Below are 19,123 nucleotides of genomic sequence, written 5' to 3'. Positions count from 1 at the left end.
GGTATTTGGTTTCTTCATATTAGGTTCAAAGCACCCATGTCCATAAGTTTTTAATATAGGTGTAAGAGCAGATAACATAGGACTTGTGGACATAAAAATCGGTGAATTATTTGCCGGGATACATGATCTCACGTGTGCTTCACGCAGTTGTGCCCATGGAAAATGAATTTTATTGTAACAGAACGGTGTCATGGACAATCCGGTCCCGGGATAACGTATATAAACTCTACACAAAGAGGATTGTGAAAATAATTCCTGATCGTAGAGATGACATATAGCTTTTATTGCTGAACCAATACTTGATGCAGACATTTTAGAATCTATAGAAGAAGCACATTTGTATCTGCCATGGTCAGAAGGTTTAGATGAACGCATGGCTCATAACACTGCTGGAATTCTGTCCGGAACCCCATGGCAGAACACAATAGCCAGCCTTTCCCAGGAATGAAATGGTGGCTTACAGGGTACAACAAATCAGCTTTACTGTAGGCTAAATGTCCTTTTATTGGAGAAAACAGTCATATTTGGTGACGCAGATACTCCAGTAAGGATTACACCTTACTACATTTTGACTTTTTAATGACAAAATGTCATAGTATTTCCCTGAAAATAAAAATGTTTTTGTTCTGTTTAAGAAGTTTCACTTTTGTTTGTCTTCTTCTCACATATGCACATTTTAATATTCTTTTTAAATGTGATATAGTGAAATCTGAATTTTTTTAATTCTTTACATATATCAGGATACGTGTAACAGCCTTTCCTCATGACTGTGCTTTACAGTATACCTTTGCTTTCTACTCCGGTGTATATGTAATGTACCACATGTTATGCCATTTTTTTATTTATTTTTATTTTTATTGTAATGTTCTAAAAATCAATAAAAAACAAACACTTTATGGTTAAAAAAAACAAAAAATGTTTTCTTGTCAAGTTGTTAAAATTGATATTCAGAAATTTCTAACAACCAATAAGGTATTTCCTACAATCAGGAATAGCAAGTCTGCCTAGATACGGAGCATTACAAGAGCCTGGAATGATTAACTGCACAACTAGGTAGCTTTGCTATTCAGTAACCTGGGAAAGTTAAGAGACAAAACCCACCATTCATTAAGTGATGTCAAGTCCTCGCGATATGCCATCGCTTACCGTCCTTTCCAGGGAAATTGCTTTTTTTTTTTCAGCCAATAAAGACAATTTCTTTCAGTTTGCTTTTCCTGCAAATGCTCTTGAAGTGGTGCAATCTTGCATGTCTTTTCCCAGGGAGAATTGTCCTAAACACTCCCTACAATCTGGGTCTCCAACAAAGAGAATTGCTACCTTCCGAGGGTCATATATTGCTTAGGAATATTTAGATTTTTACTATCTGCCCAGTCACACAGGTTTCAGAAAACAAAAAAACAAATACATTTTGGAGAGAATTCATACCCAATGATCAGATACATTATTGATGGCGTAAGGAATGGAAAAATAAGCACGTGAAAGCCCAGTGTATATCATCAAGCGGTCCCTTTATTGTTGCTTCACATGATGATACACAAATCTATAGAAGAGCTTACATATACCATTCCCTTCCGTCCAATCCCAAACCAGTATTGAACCGTGACGTCAATGTCTACCGGGGAGACGATCATCACTTGGCCGTCACAATTCCTAAATCAGTCCAATTCACTCGTAACCACTATGCAAACGAATAAGCCACTAAACGTGACCGAATAGCTGCGAGGGCGGAATCCCACACCCAGGTGCAGAGGTTGCAATGTGGTGACAACTGATGTCTTTTGGCTGACAACAGACGCTATATAAAAGTAACATACTGCAGAGTAATGTGTTCCTGTTTACGGGAGATTGGTTTCGGACCCGGTTTCATTAACAATTGACAAATTTCAAGTAACTGTCAATTCCGTCTAAAAATAAAAGCACTTAAGTCTCAGAGACTACACCCATGTCATGGTGTCCTGAAACTGCTGCTGAGTCAGACACTGATTGATGAGCACTTACTTGATTTTGATGATATCCACGCCGGTCAAAGTGAGACTAACATGATCTCCGGCAGCGGCCCAATCAACGGCTTCATCGTGCAATGTGATTCCTGGAAATGAGTAAGATCAGAACCTCAGTGCTAGAAACGCAACCTTTTCTCTGGACCACTTGTGGTGCATGACTCATGTGTTTCAGTTACGAATGGTTATAGGCAAAAAGTTAAAAACAATGCGATGGCATAATGTGCCAGAGAGGAGGGGAGGGGTGCATACATTCAGGTAGCTAATACTCGTTTTTAGGATCGAGGATACATCTTTCATGTGTCCTGTATTCTGCTTCCAGGGGAACAATCAAACTAAACTTCTCTGCCGTCCTGCATCTGTATTATCAGAGCACTTCTACTACTTGTAAACCAATAGAACGCAACAACTGACCTTTCAATGGGAAGGGGCATCATCCATCCATCCATCGGTATACTCATTTCAGGGCTCCTCTTCTCCCCTCAGCGTGCTGCGGCTCATACAAGGTCCTGACGCTGGGCACGTTGAGTGCTGCGTCGCATATAAGGCGAGCAGCGTCAGGCCCTTGTATGAGCTGCAGCGTGCGGCGAGACCCTGAGATGACCCGCTGGGGAGAAGCGAAGGGGTGAGGTGAGAATACTTTATTGTATGATCCGATGGATGGGGTGGGAATAGATGGTGCACGGCCAGCTGAAAGATGCAACACATTTATTAAGGGGCTTTCGTCTTTTAATAAATGTGTCGCATCTTACTACTAGTTGTTTATTAAGGCCCCATGCACACGACCGTAGGTTCAGCCCGTATTTACGGCTCATAATTACAGACCTATTCACTTCTATTGCCCACAGACACCTTCCCGTATATTCACGGGAAGGCATCCGTGGCATTTTTACGGACTCCTATACTTTATATGGGAGCACGGACCGCAAACGCAGGTGGCTGTCCACGGCCGGCCGTGCCCGTAATCACAGACAGTGATTACAGGCGCGGTCGTGTGCAGGGGACCTATGAAAAGCCAATCTTAATAAACCTCCACCTTTGTGTTTCAATTCCTCAGTTTTTTAATTAAGTGGATACATTCTTGCTTACATCCAGAAATATAAAACTAGCCCTAACCGACACAGGTGAACACCCCATTACAAGAGTTTGGATGCACTTAAAGGGGTTGTCCACCTTCTCACAACGGATGACCTATGCACCGGATAGGTCATCAATATGTCATCGGTGCGGGTCCGATACCGGAACCCCATACCGATCAGACGCTCTGGTAGCCTGCGGGCACCGGATGTTGTGGCTCATAACGCTATGTACGGAGCCCGGAAGCAGTTGGCTCCATACATAGCATAGCGGCCGTGCTGCAGAACTGCTCCTATTCACTTGAATAGGAGCAGAGCTGCAGTACTGCAGCTCGGCCGCTATTCCATGGCCGGAGCTAACTGCTTCCGGCTCGTACGCCGGAGGCACCGGACCAGCTGATCTGTGCGGGGCCCGGTTGTTGGATACCCACAGATCACATACTGATGACCTATCCGGTGGATAGGTCATCAGTTGTCAGAAGCTGGAAAACCCCTTTAATGAGCTCTCTACCTGTGTCAGTTGGCCATTATCGGTTTGTAAGCAAGAATGATTCCATTCGCTGACTGCAAGCCGTGATCTTGAAGATGGTTAGGAATTGTTACAAACTATATTGGAAAGTTGCCTAACTTATTATACAATGAATAATCTTTATTCACATAAAACTGGAAACTATATGAGCCATGGACTCACAGAGATGATTAGCTTCCTAGATGGGTTTATTAATATGATAAAATTCTCATTAGCATTATATTTCCGTTCTTCAATAAAGCTTTAAACAGCTTAGTAGAATGGGACCCCTCTCAAAAGTCGCAGGTCTGTTCAAAGGGAAGTGACTGCCATTACAATTGTTTTCAATAGAGGGCAGTAGAGGCACATGATTAAGACATGTATAACATGGAAGTGGTCATACAGCATATGTGTGGTAAAATCATCACAGATGCCTATAACCCACTACTTGTTACCAACACACAACTGCATGATAAGCTTGGATTTTACAAAGCAATGACCAGAAGACTAAGTCCTTTGGTTAATAAAGATACATAAAAAAGGAACGTATCAAGACTATACAGAAAGAACAGAGTTCACATTATTATAAAAAGCGTTAGTGTGCATTGAGGCAAAAAATGAAAACCTGATTGTGCTCCTGAATCCTTAGAGGGGTTGTCCTTAGTCGCCACTCCTGTTCTATTAGGGTATAAGGACATCATGTGCCAAAATGGAGGGCTTTTGTAAGAGGGAACTAGTTCTGGCAGAGCCGGCACATCCATGCATTTGTGGTCGGCGCTGCCGCAGGGATGACACAGCTTCTCACAACGATAAAAGCGGATCGGGTAAAAGAAGATGTCTTTATTTTAAAAAGGGGAGAACCTCTTTATATGGACAGTGTTGTCAGGGTCTTCCCCAGAGCGGAGTCCCGGGCAGAACGCTAGTATCAGCTGTGCTCCGGGACTCTGTGGAATTCCCTGACATCGCTGTCCATATATGGACAGTGTTGTCAGGGTCTTACCCAGAGCGGAGTCCTGGGCAGAGCGCTAGTATCGGCTCTGCTCCAGGACTCTGCGGAATTCCCTGACATCGCTGTCCATACATCGACATTGATGTCAGGGGCTTCCCCAGAGCAGGAGTCCCAGTGATGTCAGGAGCACAGCTTGAGTCCCAGGAAGAGCCTACTAGCGCTCTGCCCGGGACTCCAGCTCTGGGGTTGCACCTGACATCCATGTCCATATATGGACAGTGATGTCAGGAGCAGAGCTGGAATCCCAGGCAGAGTGTTAGAAGCGGCCCTGCTCCGGGACTCCAGAAGCTCCAGAGGGCGCCGCGGCAGCAGCTCCAGAGGGCGCCGCGGCAGCAGCTCCAGAGGACGCCGCGGCAGCAGCTCCAGAGGACGCCGCGGCAGCAGCTCCAGAGGACGCCGCGGCAGCAGCTCCAGAGGACGCCGCGGCAGCAGCTCCAGAGGACGCCGCGGCAGCAGCTCCAGAGGACTCTGTGGTACTATCTAAAAAGGGGCTGCCCAATCTTGACATGTGTGTCTGCCAAACACTGCCAACTAAGCCGCCGAACTGCATTTAGTGACAATTAAACTGGATTGTTCAAATAAGCACATGGAGAATTCTCTAAAATTTTAAACCTAGCGGTATTATTATAGAAATGTAGTATTATTATTATAGTAATGTAGTGTTATAGTACTTCAAATAACTAATTGAATAACAATAATTTTGTATTGTATCAAATTTGAAAGTAATGCGGCCAGTCAACTTCCCATCTTTTCTATATGTGGCCCACTTACTCGGCCGAGTTTGAGACCCCTGCCCTAGAGCATTGTAAAATAATAAACATAATTGGTATTGCCACATCCGTAAAAGTCTGAACTATTACAATAGATCATTATTTAACCCGCAAGGTGAAGCCGTAGAAAAAAAAAAATCTACACGCCAGAATCGCTACTTTTTGGTCACCTAATCTCCCACAAAAAAATGGAATAAAAAGTGATCAAAACCTCGCATGTACCCCAAAATGGTATCATTAAAAACTAAGCCCTCACCACTTAATCGATGGAAAAATAAAAAAGCTATGGCTCTCAGAATTTGGCAACATAAATTTTATTTTTTACACTTCGTTTTTTCCTTGTAAAACATAGAAAAAACTATAAATATTCGGTATCGCCGTAATCGTATTGACCTGTAGAATAAAGTTAACATGTTGTTTTAATTGCACAGTGATTTCCGTAAAAACAGAAGCGTAAGAAACAATGACGGAATCACTGTTTTTTTTCATTTTCTACCCCACAGATAATTTTTTCCCGTTTCCTAGTACATTATATGGCATAATAAATGGCGCTACAAAAAACTACAACTCGTCCCACAAAAATCAAGCCCTCATAGGACTATATCGATGGAAAAATGAAAAAGGAGCTCCCGCGTCATGGTGGTAAACGCGGAATTATTATCGAAACATGTACCTCTGTGACAGATTTTCTTTAACCCCTTAAGGACACAGCCTTGTTTTGGCCTTAAGACTCAGAGCCCATTTATCAATTCTGACATATTTCACTTTATGTGGTAATAACGTCGGAATGCTTAAGCCTATCCAAGCGATTCTGAGATTGTTTTCTCGTGACACATTGGGCTTCATGTTCGTGGTAAAATTTGGTCGATATATTCAGTGTTTATTGGTAAAAAATTTCAAAATTTAGAGAAAATTTTGAAAAAAAAGTATTTTTCTGAATTTAAATGCATCTGCTTGTAAAACAGACGGTTATACCACCCAAAATAGTTACTAGTTCACATTTCCCAGATGTCTACTTTAGATTTGCATCGTTTTTTGAACATTCTTTTATTTTTCTTGGACGTTACAAGGCTTAGAACATAAACAGCAATTTCTCATATTTTTAAGAAAATTTCAAAAGCCTTTTTTTTAAGGTACCTGTTCAGTTCTGAAGTGGATTTGAGGGGCCTGTGTATTAGAAACCTGATAAAACACCCCATTTTAAAAACTAGACCCCTCAAAGTATTCAAAACAGCATTTAGAAAGTTTTTTTTTAACCCTTCAGGCATTTCCCAAGAATTAAAGCAAAGTGGAGGTGAAATTTGCAAATTTCATTTTTCTTGCTGAATTTAAATGTTATTCAATTTTTTTTCTGTAACACAGAAGGTTTTATTAGAGAAACACTACTAAATATGTATTGTCCAGATTCTGCAGTTTTTAGAAATGTCCCAAATGTGTTGCTAGTGTGCTCGTGGACTAAAACACAAGCCCTAGAAGCAAAGAAGCACCTAGTGCATTTTGAGGACTCTTTTTTTATTAGAATATATTTTAGGCAGCATGCCAGGTTTGAAGAGGTGTTTCCATTTTGGAAACTGCACCCCTCAAGGAATTCATTTATGGTTGTTGTTACTATTTTGACCGCACAGTTTTTTCACAGCACCTATTTGAACTGGGCTGTGAAATTAAAAAAATGTCATTTTTTTCCAATAAAATGTCATTTGTGATCAAAATTTCTTCTTTTCACAGGGAACAAAATACCCCATTTTGTTGCCCAATTTGTCCTTAGTGCGGCAATACCCCATTTGTGGTGATAAACTGCCATTTGGGCCCATGGGAGTGCTCAGAAGGAAAGGAGCGCTGTGTGTTCTTTGGAGTCCAGATTTTGCTGGATTGGTTTTCGGGTGCATTTGCAGAGCCACAGAGGTATCAAAGCAATGGAAACCCACCAGAAGTGACCCCATTTTGGAAACTACACCCCTCAAGGAATTCATTAATGGGTGTTGTGACCATTTTGACTCCAGTTTTTTCACAGAACTTATTTGAATTGGGCTGGGAATTAAAACAAAATTAATTTTTTCCAATAATATGTCGTTTTGGCTAAAAATTTCTTATTTTCATAAGAAATAAAAAAAAACATTCTGTTGTGCAATTTGTTCTGAGTGCCGCAATACCCCATTTGTGGTGATAAACTGCCATTTGGGCCCATGGGAGGGCTCAGAACGAAAGGACCACCATTTGGCCTACTGGGGATTTTCTGGTGCGAAGTCATGTATGCAGAAGCCCCTGAGGTACCAGTACAGTTGAAACCCGCAAGAAGTGACCCCGTTTTAAAAACTACACCCTTAAGGCATTCATCTAGAGGTGTAGTGAGCATTTTGACCGGAGACATACACCCCATAAACTGTAATGTTGGTTCTCACGGGTACGGCAATACCCTACATGTGGCTGTTATCAGCTGCCTGGGCACACAGCAGGGCTTAGAGGGGAAAGACGAGGGGGGATAAGCTGTGCGGAGTACATCAGGGTAAGTAAAATTGGGGTAAATTATAAACCAAGGGGTGTATGATAAATTTTAAAACACTTTCATACAGAGCTCTGGTTTTCGGGACACGCGTCACATTGATATATTGTGTCCTCCCTTATCACCCTATTATAGCAGACTTTGCACCTCTTTTGACTTTTTCCCTTCTTGCCAGTTTGGAGAACTTCTCCTGGAAAGTGTTGCCCTGGTACGATGCGTGTGGCCCCGCTTCCAGAAGTACTGGGTGCCCCCCCTTCCTGGTCCCTAAAGATTAGGTTCTTGATAACCACCTCTTGAAATTCCAGGAAAGTTCCCGTCTGGCCTGCACATCGACGTAGCATGTACACATTGTACAATGCCATCTGTATGATGTGCACGGCCAGCTTCTTATACCACACCGCATGGCGCTGTAGGGCTTCAGAACTTGATCTGACAAGCCCACCCCTCCCATGTACCTATTGTAGTCCAGGATGCAGTCTGGTTTGGGGGTCTCCGTACTGGTACCTTGTACTGGTACATGGGTACTGGTGTGGCATCTCTCCGGTCCTTGTACTTGACACACAATATGCTGCTGCTAGAATGTGCCCTGCTCTCACCCCTTCTGAGTGTTTGCCCAAGCAGAGTCTTAGGGAGGCCTCTCAGATTTCTTCTAGCAGTGCCGAATGCCGCAGGACTTCTGGAAGCGTGGCAGTTGAAGAGTGGGACGCTGGTATAAAAATTATCCAGGTAGAGGTGGTAACCCTGGTCCAGCAGTGGGTGCACCAAATCCCACACAATTTTTGCATTAACTCCCAGTAACGGGGGGGGGGGCATTCTGGGGGCTGAATACTGCTGTCCTTCCCTTCATATATCCTAAATTTGTAGGTATACCCTGATGCACTCTCGCACAGCTTATACATCTTCACGCCATTGGGAAAACCAGGCACTGAAACGGTCTAATAAGGGTCTCCGCTTACACAAACGGTCAAAACTGGGGTCATCTCGGGGTGGGCACGGCTCATTATCAGTATAATGTAAGAAGCGAAGTATTGCCTAATTTATTAATTTTTTTAGGTTCTAGTTCAGTTCTGAAATTGCTTTGAGGGACCTATATATTAGAAACCCCTATCAAACACCCCATTTTAGAAACTAGACCCCTCAAAGTATTCACAACAGCATTTAGAAAGTTTATGAACCCTTTAGGTGTTTCCCAGGAATTTAGAGCAAAGAAGAGGTGAAATGTAAATTTTTTTGTCAGAAAATCCTCTTTATACCATTTTTTTTATAACACAAAAGGTTTTACCAGAGAAACGCAACTTAATACTTATTGCCCAGATTCTGCAGTTTTGAGAAATATCCCACATGTGGCCCTAGTGCGGTAATGGACTGAAGCAGCGGCCTCCGAAGCAAAGGAGCACCTAGAGGATTTAGAGGCCTCTTTTTTATTAGGCACCATGTCAGGTGTGAAGAGGTCTTGTGGTGCCAAAACAGTGGAAAACCCCCAAAAGTGACCCCATTTTGGAAACTAGACCCCTTGAGGAATTCATTGTACTTTTCATGGGGTGCATGTGACTTTTTGATCAGTTTTTATTCTATTTTTAAGAGGCGTGGTGACTAAAAAAAACGCAATTCTACTATTGTTTTTACAGCGTTCACCGTGCGCTATAAATGACACATGCACTTTATTCTGCGGGGCGATACGATTACGGCGATACCAGATGTTTATAGTTTTTTTTTATGTTTTATGACGTTTGCACAATAAAATACGTTTTGTAAACAATCATTCACTTTTTGTGTTACCTTATTCTAAGAGCCAGAACTTTTTTACTTTTCCATCAATAAAGCCGTGCGAGGACTTATTTTTTGCGTAACGAACTGTAGTTTCGATCAGTTCCATTTTTCGGTACATGCGACTTTTTGATCTCTTTTTATTCCATTTTTTGGGAGGTGAAGTGACCAAACAATTGTGATTGTGGTACGTTTTATTATTATTTTCTTTTACGCCGTTCACCGTGGGGGATAAATAACGAAATAATTTTGTAGTTCAGGCCGTTACGGACGCGGCGATACCAATTATGTATAGTTTATTTGTTTGTTTATATATTTTTATTAATAATAAAGGACTAATAAGGGAAAAGGGGGGATTTTTACTTTTATTACTTTTAAAACTTTTATTTTCTTATTTTTACACAACTTTTTTAAACTTTTTTTTTACTTTATTACTTTGTCCCACTAGGGGACTTGAGGGCAGGAGGCCCTGATCGCTATTCTAATACACTGCACTACATGCGTAGTGCAGTGCATTAGAGCTGTTAGCTACTCACTGACAGCAGGCATAGTGGGTCCTGACTTTGTCAGGACCCACTAGGCTTCCGTCGATGGCATAGCCGGACGCCATTGTTTGGTGTCCGGTTGCCATAGTCACCATCGCCAGCCGCTATCGCGTAGCAGGCTGGCGACTGTAGCTTAACCCCAAAAAAGCCGTGATCACTATTGAACACGGCTTTTAAGGGGTTAATCAGAGGGGACACAGCGATCGGTCCCTGCTGTAGGAGCTGCGGCAGCTGCTGTACGAGACAGCAGCGTCACAGCTCCTGCATGTGTCGGGAGGACGGCCGAAATGGCAGTTACTCCCGCGACGTAATATTCCGTCGCTGAGCACGAAGGGGTTAATGCTTCAAATAGAAATAGCAGGCAACTCACATAATATTTTCACAATGGAAGAACAGGAAATGAATTAAACGTGAGCTTTAAAGCCCAAGATGGTCTACAATGAAAAGACCTAGGAAAGGCCTTCATCACCCTCGGACAACCCTGTAGAAACTATGCTTGGCTCGACAAGCTTGCACGGAATATTGCTGACATTGTAAAAAAAAGGGGACTTTCAAAATTATATAATACAAGCACTTAGTTTTTATTTTTAGGACCTTCAATCCAAAACATAACCCCTCTCACTCTTTTTAATGGTCTAAACACAATGTGACACAAAGGGGTACTAAGCAAAGAAACCGCGTATAAACACGATGACTAATAGAACAATGCGGGAATCATCTGGTGGCGTGAGAAAAAAAGAAGCCTCAAGTACAAGAAAAAAGGTCTGACATCTAGCACCAGAAATCTTCAGACACACAGTCACCTGTGAGGAAATTCGTTTCAAGATTTTGGATAAATTATTCAACAGTCAGTATCAGTTTGACAGCACGTTCCAGTTTCAGGTACAGAAAGTGCTTTCAGAAGTTGTCCCAAAACAGACAGATGCAGTCACAAGTGATATAGGGCATCCTTCGATAGCACATTTCAGCCATGTCGATCTGCTTACCTTTTACCGTGCAGGTCTCATTGGGGGGCATAACTAGTAAGCGCTCTCCACTTTGGACATACCCAGCTTCTATTTTGCCAGTCACGCAAAATCCAGAGCCTTGATCTGGGCAAAGAAAATGAAGTACAATCATTAAAGCTTTTTCTTTCCTGTGGTGTAAAGAAGTTTTTCAATGGATTCTATAGATGGTATATCAATTAGTATGCCATAAATGTCTGATTGGTGGGGGGGTCGGACAACTTCTGTGTGTAAATGGATGGTACCATCCGCTAGGGAATTTTCTAACTTGCTTGAAAATGTTTCTGAATTTACCATTACCCTAAGTCTAATGTGCAAAGCATGACAAGCGGGCTACCCAGTGCTACTTCCCCCACACGCGTCAGATTTTGTTGCAGAAATTTCTGCGACTGAAAATCAGTTCCATTCATCTGAATGTGGTTGTTGTTTCTGCAGCAGATGTATGGATTTCGGCAAGTTACATTCAGATGAATGGAATCAGTGGCAGAAATGTCATTCTTTTCATTCTGTATAGAAACAGTAAAACATGGTGCAAAGATGGACACAACCCTTTTGAGGAGTTTTCTTTCTTTAGCTATTAACCTGTGCCATAATCTCAGCTATCTATGCTTGTATGCATATCAAATATGAAAGTTAACTAGCTGGTTTCCCATCTACTTTACCCTATTGCACACGCACAATAAAATGTAAAATGTTTAAAAAATGGTGTCAAAGCAAACGGTCATATTTGAATGGCATTTTCTGTGCCTGGAAATGAGAAAGAATCTTAAAGGGGTTATCCGGGGACCAAAAATTGCATTGCAAGAATATATTTATGTGAACCTAAGTAACTTACTAATATACTTTAATTAAGAATTCTGCGCTATATGGTGCAGTTCAAACCTCACAAATTATTCAGGAAGTGCTGGAGTTTTTCTAATAATGATGACGTGCCGACACGGCCCCACGTGACTGAGCTCTTGCTTCATGTGCTGTACGTGAACATGATCGCAAGGGGCTGTCACATTGCCTATAGCTTGAGTCTCGAGCACAGCATCGGCAAGTGCTTTGTTCGGGACTCCAGCACTGCTCCCGATGTCCATATTTGGTCAATTCAGGGGTTTCCGATCGCAGGAGTCCCCGAGCAGTGCATCACACAGTCACTGTTCATATATGGACAATGATGTCGGCAGAGCAGTACTTGAGTCCCGGAGCAGAGCATCAGCTGATTCTTTGCTCGGGGACTCCAGTACTGCTCTGCCGACATCTTCAGAAGTTGTGGAGTCCCCAGGCAGAGCGTCAGCTGATGCTTTGCTCGGGGATTCCAGCGATAGGAAGCCCCTAAATGTACCAAATATGGACGTCGGGAGCAGTGCTGGAGTCCCGAACAAAGCGCTAGCCGATGCTGTACTCGGGACTCAAGCAATAGGCAATGTGACAGCCCCTTGTGGTCATGTTCATGAACAGCACATGAAGCAAGAGCTCAGTCACGTGGGGTCGTGTCGCAGCGTCATCATTATTAGAAAAGCTCCAGCACTTCCTGAATAATTCATGAGGTTTGAACTGCACCATTTAGCACAGAATTTTTAATTAAAGTATATTAGTAAGTTACTTAGTGTCACATAAATATTTTTGGTCCCTGGATAACCGCTTTAAGCACACATCACATTTCTATGAACCTATAAATAAAAAGTGAAATTCTTACCTTTAAATACATCAGATGCACACAACCTGAAAGGTTTCTCTACTGACCGCTGTGGAGCTTTAAACGTATCTGCATTGGTCAAAAAATACTGGTTCAGTCATAATAGTACCAAAGTGGGGAGCAAATAAAATTAACTATTACAAGTCAGCTCATAAAAAAAAAAAATCAGCTCGTTTATAGGGAGAAGTGTTGCATTTGTGTCATGCCACATTCTGCATAGTTTTACTCGCTACCTGTGGCGATTTTCTGCAATGGAGAATAAAAGCTGCTGCACCCTGAACAAGTCACATACGCGCTTTTGTGTTTTTTCAAGCTAAAATTTGATGACGTATATATAAAACATAAGATTAAAAAAAAACTAAATCTGACAATATCTAAGGAAACCTCCACAAAATTATTTCTTACCAATTTGATCAACAAGGCACGGTCCTTTGTACCAACTTGTCAGTTCACTTATTTCACTTTTTTTCACCATATTTTCGCCACTTAGACCACTGGTAGGAATGTAATAAACATCAGTGTCCTATAGCAGGTGAAATAAACATAAATGATCACCCCCATATCACACACTATATATCAGAAATGTAAACCAAAGACCATATTACCTTGAAACCAGCTTGCTTTAGGAAGTGTCCAAGCTTATTAGTAACTTCACCAAATCGCTCCTCCTGCCAGTTGACCTGCAGAAAGTGAAACGTCTAAATGCTTTGAACTATTGTGTGATAAGTGCGTTCAGCAGATCACGTCATTTCAAAAGGAGCTTATCAGCACAAAAAGAATCAAGATATAAAGCAAATACTGGCAATTTGTGAAATAAGAAACGGTAAATCGAATATCTCCCTTCATTTTCTAGTAACTCCTGGCAACAAATGACTGAGGGCACCACTGCTTGTACTGGGTGGTACCTCAATACTGTTTATTCCGCAAGTGTCAATCTCTCACAAGGTTTGTCGAAATAGTTAATAATATTAATGTAAGGAGACTGGAGTTGTGAGGTACAGTCACCTGGATAACATCAAGTGAAGGACATGAAGCTTTAAATAAAATGCAAACTAACTGTAAGGACCATATGAGATGGTGATTTGAAGAATTTCTACAGTAGTCATGTAATAGAATACGCAGAACCAAAGAGTACAGAGATTTACAAGCAATAGTACAAGCATCTGGACAAGGCCTTAGCCAGCACAAGCAATGTCACTACATATAAATCCTTATTGCAAAAAAATACCTGGTCCATTTTATTGACTACGACTGCTAACTGAGTCACTCCAAGAGATCGAACCAGAAGTGCATGTTCACGTGTCTGTCCACCGGCTTCAAAGCCTGCTTCAAACTCCCCACGACTGGCATCTACAACTAAAATGGCCACGTCAGCCTAGAAGACAGGAGACAGTCTATATATAGAAGTAAGCCATGAAGCGCAAAAACAAATACCAAAAAAGCGAAATTCACTACCAAAAGAGTATGCATAAACCAAAAAAAACAAAAAACTACAAGCATTAAAAACCAAAAAGGCTTAAATATTTGATTCTTTTGGTCGAATAGCAACAAGGGCAAGAAACAATGCCTTCAAATTTCTAGACCTAGAGCTAATGATGCAATCACAATGGGGTCACAAAGCTTTTACAGATAAACACCAATGACATTTAACAGTACTGTAGTCAAAAACTACCTTTGAGATTCTAGTTAGGTATGCCCTCACATCTCCTGTCAGAGCGGAGGCAACCGTATAATGCCGGAAGTCTTTCCTGCAACGGTTGTGCGGTTGCCTCAGCAACACTGCTGCCGAATCGGTCAACTGTGTCTGGGTGGCAGGAGACATGGCAGCATACCAGCTTATTCATTTGTCGGTGTCAGAAAAAATAGAGAGTAGAAAGCACACTTAATAGAAAATGACAGTTGTTTGCTTTCCAACCCAAAAAAATAAAAAATCAACTCCAAATTGTTAAAAATTTTGTCAAACTTGCGCTGATCCTCCACCTTGTTTGCCTGATGGTTGGCAACATGGTTCTTTCAGTCTCTCTCAAATGTACAGCTCTATGCATAAGGAAGGGATCAGATCCCGCTCTAGACGTTTAGCAATGCTTTTTTAAATTTCCTTTCTTAGTAGGAGATACTTGACAGCTAAAAAGTTATTTTACACCATAGCACTGGGTTATCTTCTCACAGTAAAGTCAAAGAACAGTTAGAATAATGATTTGTTAAATTTGGAGAAAGACTCTAGCTTGATTTTCTCCCATCTCTCAAATAACTGATTACCGGCTAGTGACAGTTCGGCTAGTACTTCAGATCCTCAACAGTTGGAATTCTATTTTCTCTTTCCTTTTTTTTTTTTTTTTTTTAACTTGTTTTTGAAAAGTATTTCCACCATTATATTTAACGTTGGAGGCTGTTGTCTAACTTCATTCAATGAATAAGTTTTCTGCTTTTTCCTGACACTGAAGAATAAATTAATTGTACTTAAAGGGGTTTTGCCATCTGAAACATTTATGACATATCCACAGGATTTGTCATAAATGTCAGATAGATGTGGGTCCCGCACCTATCTCTAAAACGGGGCCCCCTAAACCCCATTCTGCTGTGGCTGAAGCATGTGACTTCCGACCATGAATTACGCAAACAGCGTACCTCGCTGAGCTATGCGGTTTCCGTAAGTCCCATAGAACTGAATGGTAGTTACGGAAACAGCGTAACTCGCATGCTACGCGGCTTCCGTAACTGCCATTCACTACTATGGGAGTTACGGAAACAGCGTAGCTCAGCGAGCTACGCTGTTTCCGTAATTCATGGTCGGAAATCACATGCTTCAGCCACAACACAGAGCAGTAGAACAAGGTATAGGGGGCCCCGTTCTAGAGATAGGTGAGGGCCCCAGAGCTGGGAGCCACATCTATCTGACATTTATGACAAATCCTGTGGATATGTCATAAATGTCTCTGGTGGGAAACCACCTTTAATGGCCAAAGTGATTGTAAATTAAAAAGGATGGTCTCTGACTTTTGCACTGTGCTGAACGTACAAGAAACAAAGAAAACGTGCCCAAATAACTTACTTTTGCAGCTCCTGTAATCATGTTTGGGATGAAATCTTTGTGCCCAGGCGCATCCATCAGTGTAATAACTTTAGTCTTTGTTTCAAATTTGGTCATGCCTACATCCATAGTTACTCCTCTACCACAACAGAAAGAAAAAAAAGTGAAAATTAAAAAAAAAAAGTGGGCAGCAGATAGACAACCCCTTTATATATGCCTTATTACGGTATGTGGATGTCAAAGAGACCCCTCCACTATGCTCCAAAGTGGAGAGCTGCCAACAACCAGCAAGACCAGGTCTTTAATATTTTACATTTACCAGGGAATCAGGAGCTGGGCCCACAGCGGCTCTAACATTATAGGGGTTATCCGGAGAGATAAAATTAACTGCCCCTTTAAAACAGCTGATTGGAGGGGAGGCCGAGAGTCTGACCCCCACCATTAAGATATTAATTTTATCTCTGGATAACCCCTTTAAAGAGGTGTCTGATAAAACAACCACTTTATGCCTGTTGGTATTGGAAGGTTGCCATAACTTCCATAAATCCCATTAATGATTATATGGGCTATGCTGTAGAACCTCTGCAATAACTGTATAACCCCTTCCTCGAAAAGAACGTACTATTACGTCTGATCAGCAGTCACATTAGATTAAGATAGGATAGTATGCCCTGGTGATCATGCGGGCTGTAATGGCCCATAAAGTGTATAGTGTGACGATTGGTCACCATGGCAGCTGTGAGCCTAACAGCTGCCACCAGAATGCGGCAAAGAAAAAAATAAAATTAAAAAAAATCTCTAAATCTTGAATTGTGGGAAGTCGCAGGTGATGCTGGGAGCACCAAACAAGCAAGGTCGAGAGTCGGGACATATGCATACTCAAAGTTGGTTTATACGGAAGTATTTATACATTTGTTTTGATTACATGCATTTAGGAAAATATTACTTTCTTAAAGGGAATGTGTCGCTCAAAATTATGATTTTTTTTTTTTAGTTAAATAATTCGTATTTAAGTGATTACACATTGTTTTAATGGTTTCACAAGTCAGGAAATATTATAAATTAGATTCTAATTTATAACATTTCCATGTGCTGGGCACTAGAGGGAGCAGTTCCCAAAATCACTGTGATAAAGCAACCTCACTGCTTTATGCTGCAAATTTGGGGTGGTCACACTCTCCTCTAGTGTTCTCACACAATCTCCCCTCCCTTATTCTGGCTAGTGCCAGGAGAAGGAGGGGGTTGAATCTTCAAACCTCCTACACTGTGTGCCGCCATTTTCTGAGCGACTGCACAGTGTAGGAGGATTAGATACAGGGCTCAGCAGACAGTATAACAAAAACATACACAAACATAATACACACATCACATACACAAACATAAATTGCATGCCGCCGCCTCCGCTGGTCTACGCTCCTATTCCTTGCACCTGAACATATGGCCGGAAGCCGCGGCTGGAAGTAGTCATCTTACTGTTCCACAGCGGCTTCCGGCCCACATGAAAATGGCGCCGGATTTCGCTCTGCGAACGAGCTTTGTTTTGGTCTGTGTGGGAGCAGCGTATGCGCCGTTCCCACACAGACTGCGTACGCTATAGTGAATGGAAAGGCTCCTGTTCGCATTTTCTATGGGGATGTATGTGCCGTATTCCATCTCTGTATCTGTCGTTAATCGACACATACAGAGATGAAAAAAAGATGGCAGCCCCCATAGTGAAGTAAAAGTTTGAACACAGTAAAAATTAGAACGTGACAACACTAATAAATACAATTTTTGTTTATATTTTATTAAAAGCAATATAATAATAATAAAAAAATAAAAATAATCATGACATCTTCCCTTTAAGGATAGCATATTGAGCCATTTATTTCTGTGGTTCAGTATGTAATCAGTTGTTTTTTTTGCTGATCTACGTGTTCATTCCACAAAATTATAGAACATGTCCTATTCTTGTCCGTATTTGTGGTCTGATCACCCACTCTAGTGTATAGGTCTCCAAAAAAAAATTGGATTCGGAAGCTATGAGGATCTGTGCTTTGCGGTCCGCAAAATGGAAACGTCGTGTGCATGATGCCTAATTATTTTTATAAAATATATCATTTACCCTACGTGCGCTGATAGGTCCTCTTTAAGGGGTTAATGATACGTGAACATTCTGTGGATAATGTACATCACATTATGCTAGGGATAAGGCCCCATGCACACGACCGTGTTTTTGCGGCCGCAATTCCCCCGAAAATCTATGGGAGAATTGCGGCCCCATTCTTTTCTATGGGGCCATGCACACGACCGTAGTTTTTGCGGTCCTTGCACGGCCCGGGAGCCCGGACCACAAAAAGAACGGGCATGTCTTATTACGGCCCGGTTCTGCGGTCCGGGCTCATTGAAAACAATGGCGGCGGCCATGTGCATGTTCCGCGATTTGCGGGCGGCCTGCGGCTGACAGTCCGCAGCCGGCCGACCCGAAAATCACGGCCGTGCACACGGCTACGGTCGTGTGCATGAGGCCTTAGGATTAAAAACGAATGAATCAAAAGGGTGGTAATGAATAGTACAGCAACAACGATCTGCCATCACGATGGCGGAGACCAAAGACAGGCCTAAAACTGGTAAAGCTCCCCCTCTAGTTCTGCATTTGGGTTCACTTTTATGGACAATTCATTTTACGGTCACAGCTTAAGCTTACTACCATATATACTACCAAAGAAGCATTTGTTGTTGAAATTGCCCATGGGAAAGCATAACCCAGATAACTACAAGAAGGTTTGTACGCAATACTAAACAAGTCACACAAGATGTAGGAAACAGAACACCTTTGCCTTTCTTCTCCCGTCTCATCCAGCACCCACGCATATGCAAAAGAAGCTTTTCCTGCTTTCTTGGACTCTTGTTCATATTTGTGCATAGTTCTTTTGTTCACATGTCCGAGGAGATATAATAAATGGCCCATAAGAGTGCTTTTACCGGCATCAACATGACCTGAATTAAGAAAGATTATGATAAACAGAGAACATAGCATATGCACTCACACCTTCACCCCAATCCAACCCCTTATGTTTGCCGTGAGGATGAAAGATTAGGTTTTCCAGCTACTATGACTCAACTAAACCATTGTGGAACCAAACGTAAACTAAATGTATACTGCAGCCAAGTTACTCTCTTATATTTTAATGTTTTATCTGAATGACATAGTAATCTCAGGCGGGAGCAGTAACTCAAAAAGTTTCAA

At 41.9% G+C, this 19,123-nt stretch overlaps 1 protein-coding gene across 2 annotated transcripts in view; it reads right to left on the bottom strand.

Annotated features, from left to right (window-relative positions):
* HBS1L (HBS1 like translational GTPase) overlaps positions 1-19,123 on the bottom strand; it is a 113,419-nt gene that overhangs the window by 4,079 nt on the left and 90,217 nt on the right. For both annotated transcript variants that reach the window (XM_075862506.1, XM_075862505.1), the window contains exons 7-14: positions 18,708-18,873; positions 15,916-16,033; positions 14,092-14,238; positions 13,469-13,543; positions 13,269-13,386; positions 12,864-12,932; positions 11,162-11,266; positions 1,999-2,089 (exon numbers count right to left, since the gene is read on the bottom strand). In XM_075862506.1, coding sequence (XP_075718621.1) covers positions 1,999-2,089; positions 11,162-11,266; positions 12,864-12,932; positions 13,269-13,386; positions 13,469-13,543; positions 14,092-14,238; positions 15,916-16,033; positions 18,708-18,873 — 889 coding nt within the window. The remainder of the gene's footprint in view (positions 1-1,998; positions 2,090-11,161; positions 11,267-12,863; positions 12,933-13,268; positions 13,387-13,468; positions 13,544-14,091; positions 14,239-15,915; positions 16,034-18,707; positions 18,874-19,123) is intronic.

Source organism: Rhinoderma darwinii, chromosome 4 (assembly GCF_050947455.1).
Source record: "Rhinoderma darwinii isolate aRhiDar2 chromosome 4, aRhiDar2.hap1, whole genome shotgun sequence".
NCBI lineage: Eukaryota > Metazoa > Chordata > Amphibia > Anura > Rhinodermatidae > Rhinoderma > Rhinoderma darwinii.
This window is presented reverse-complemented; position numbering and strand designations above follow the sequence as displayed.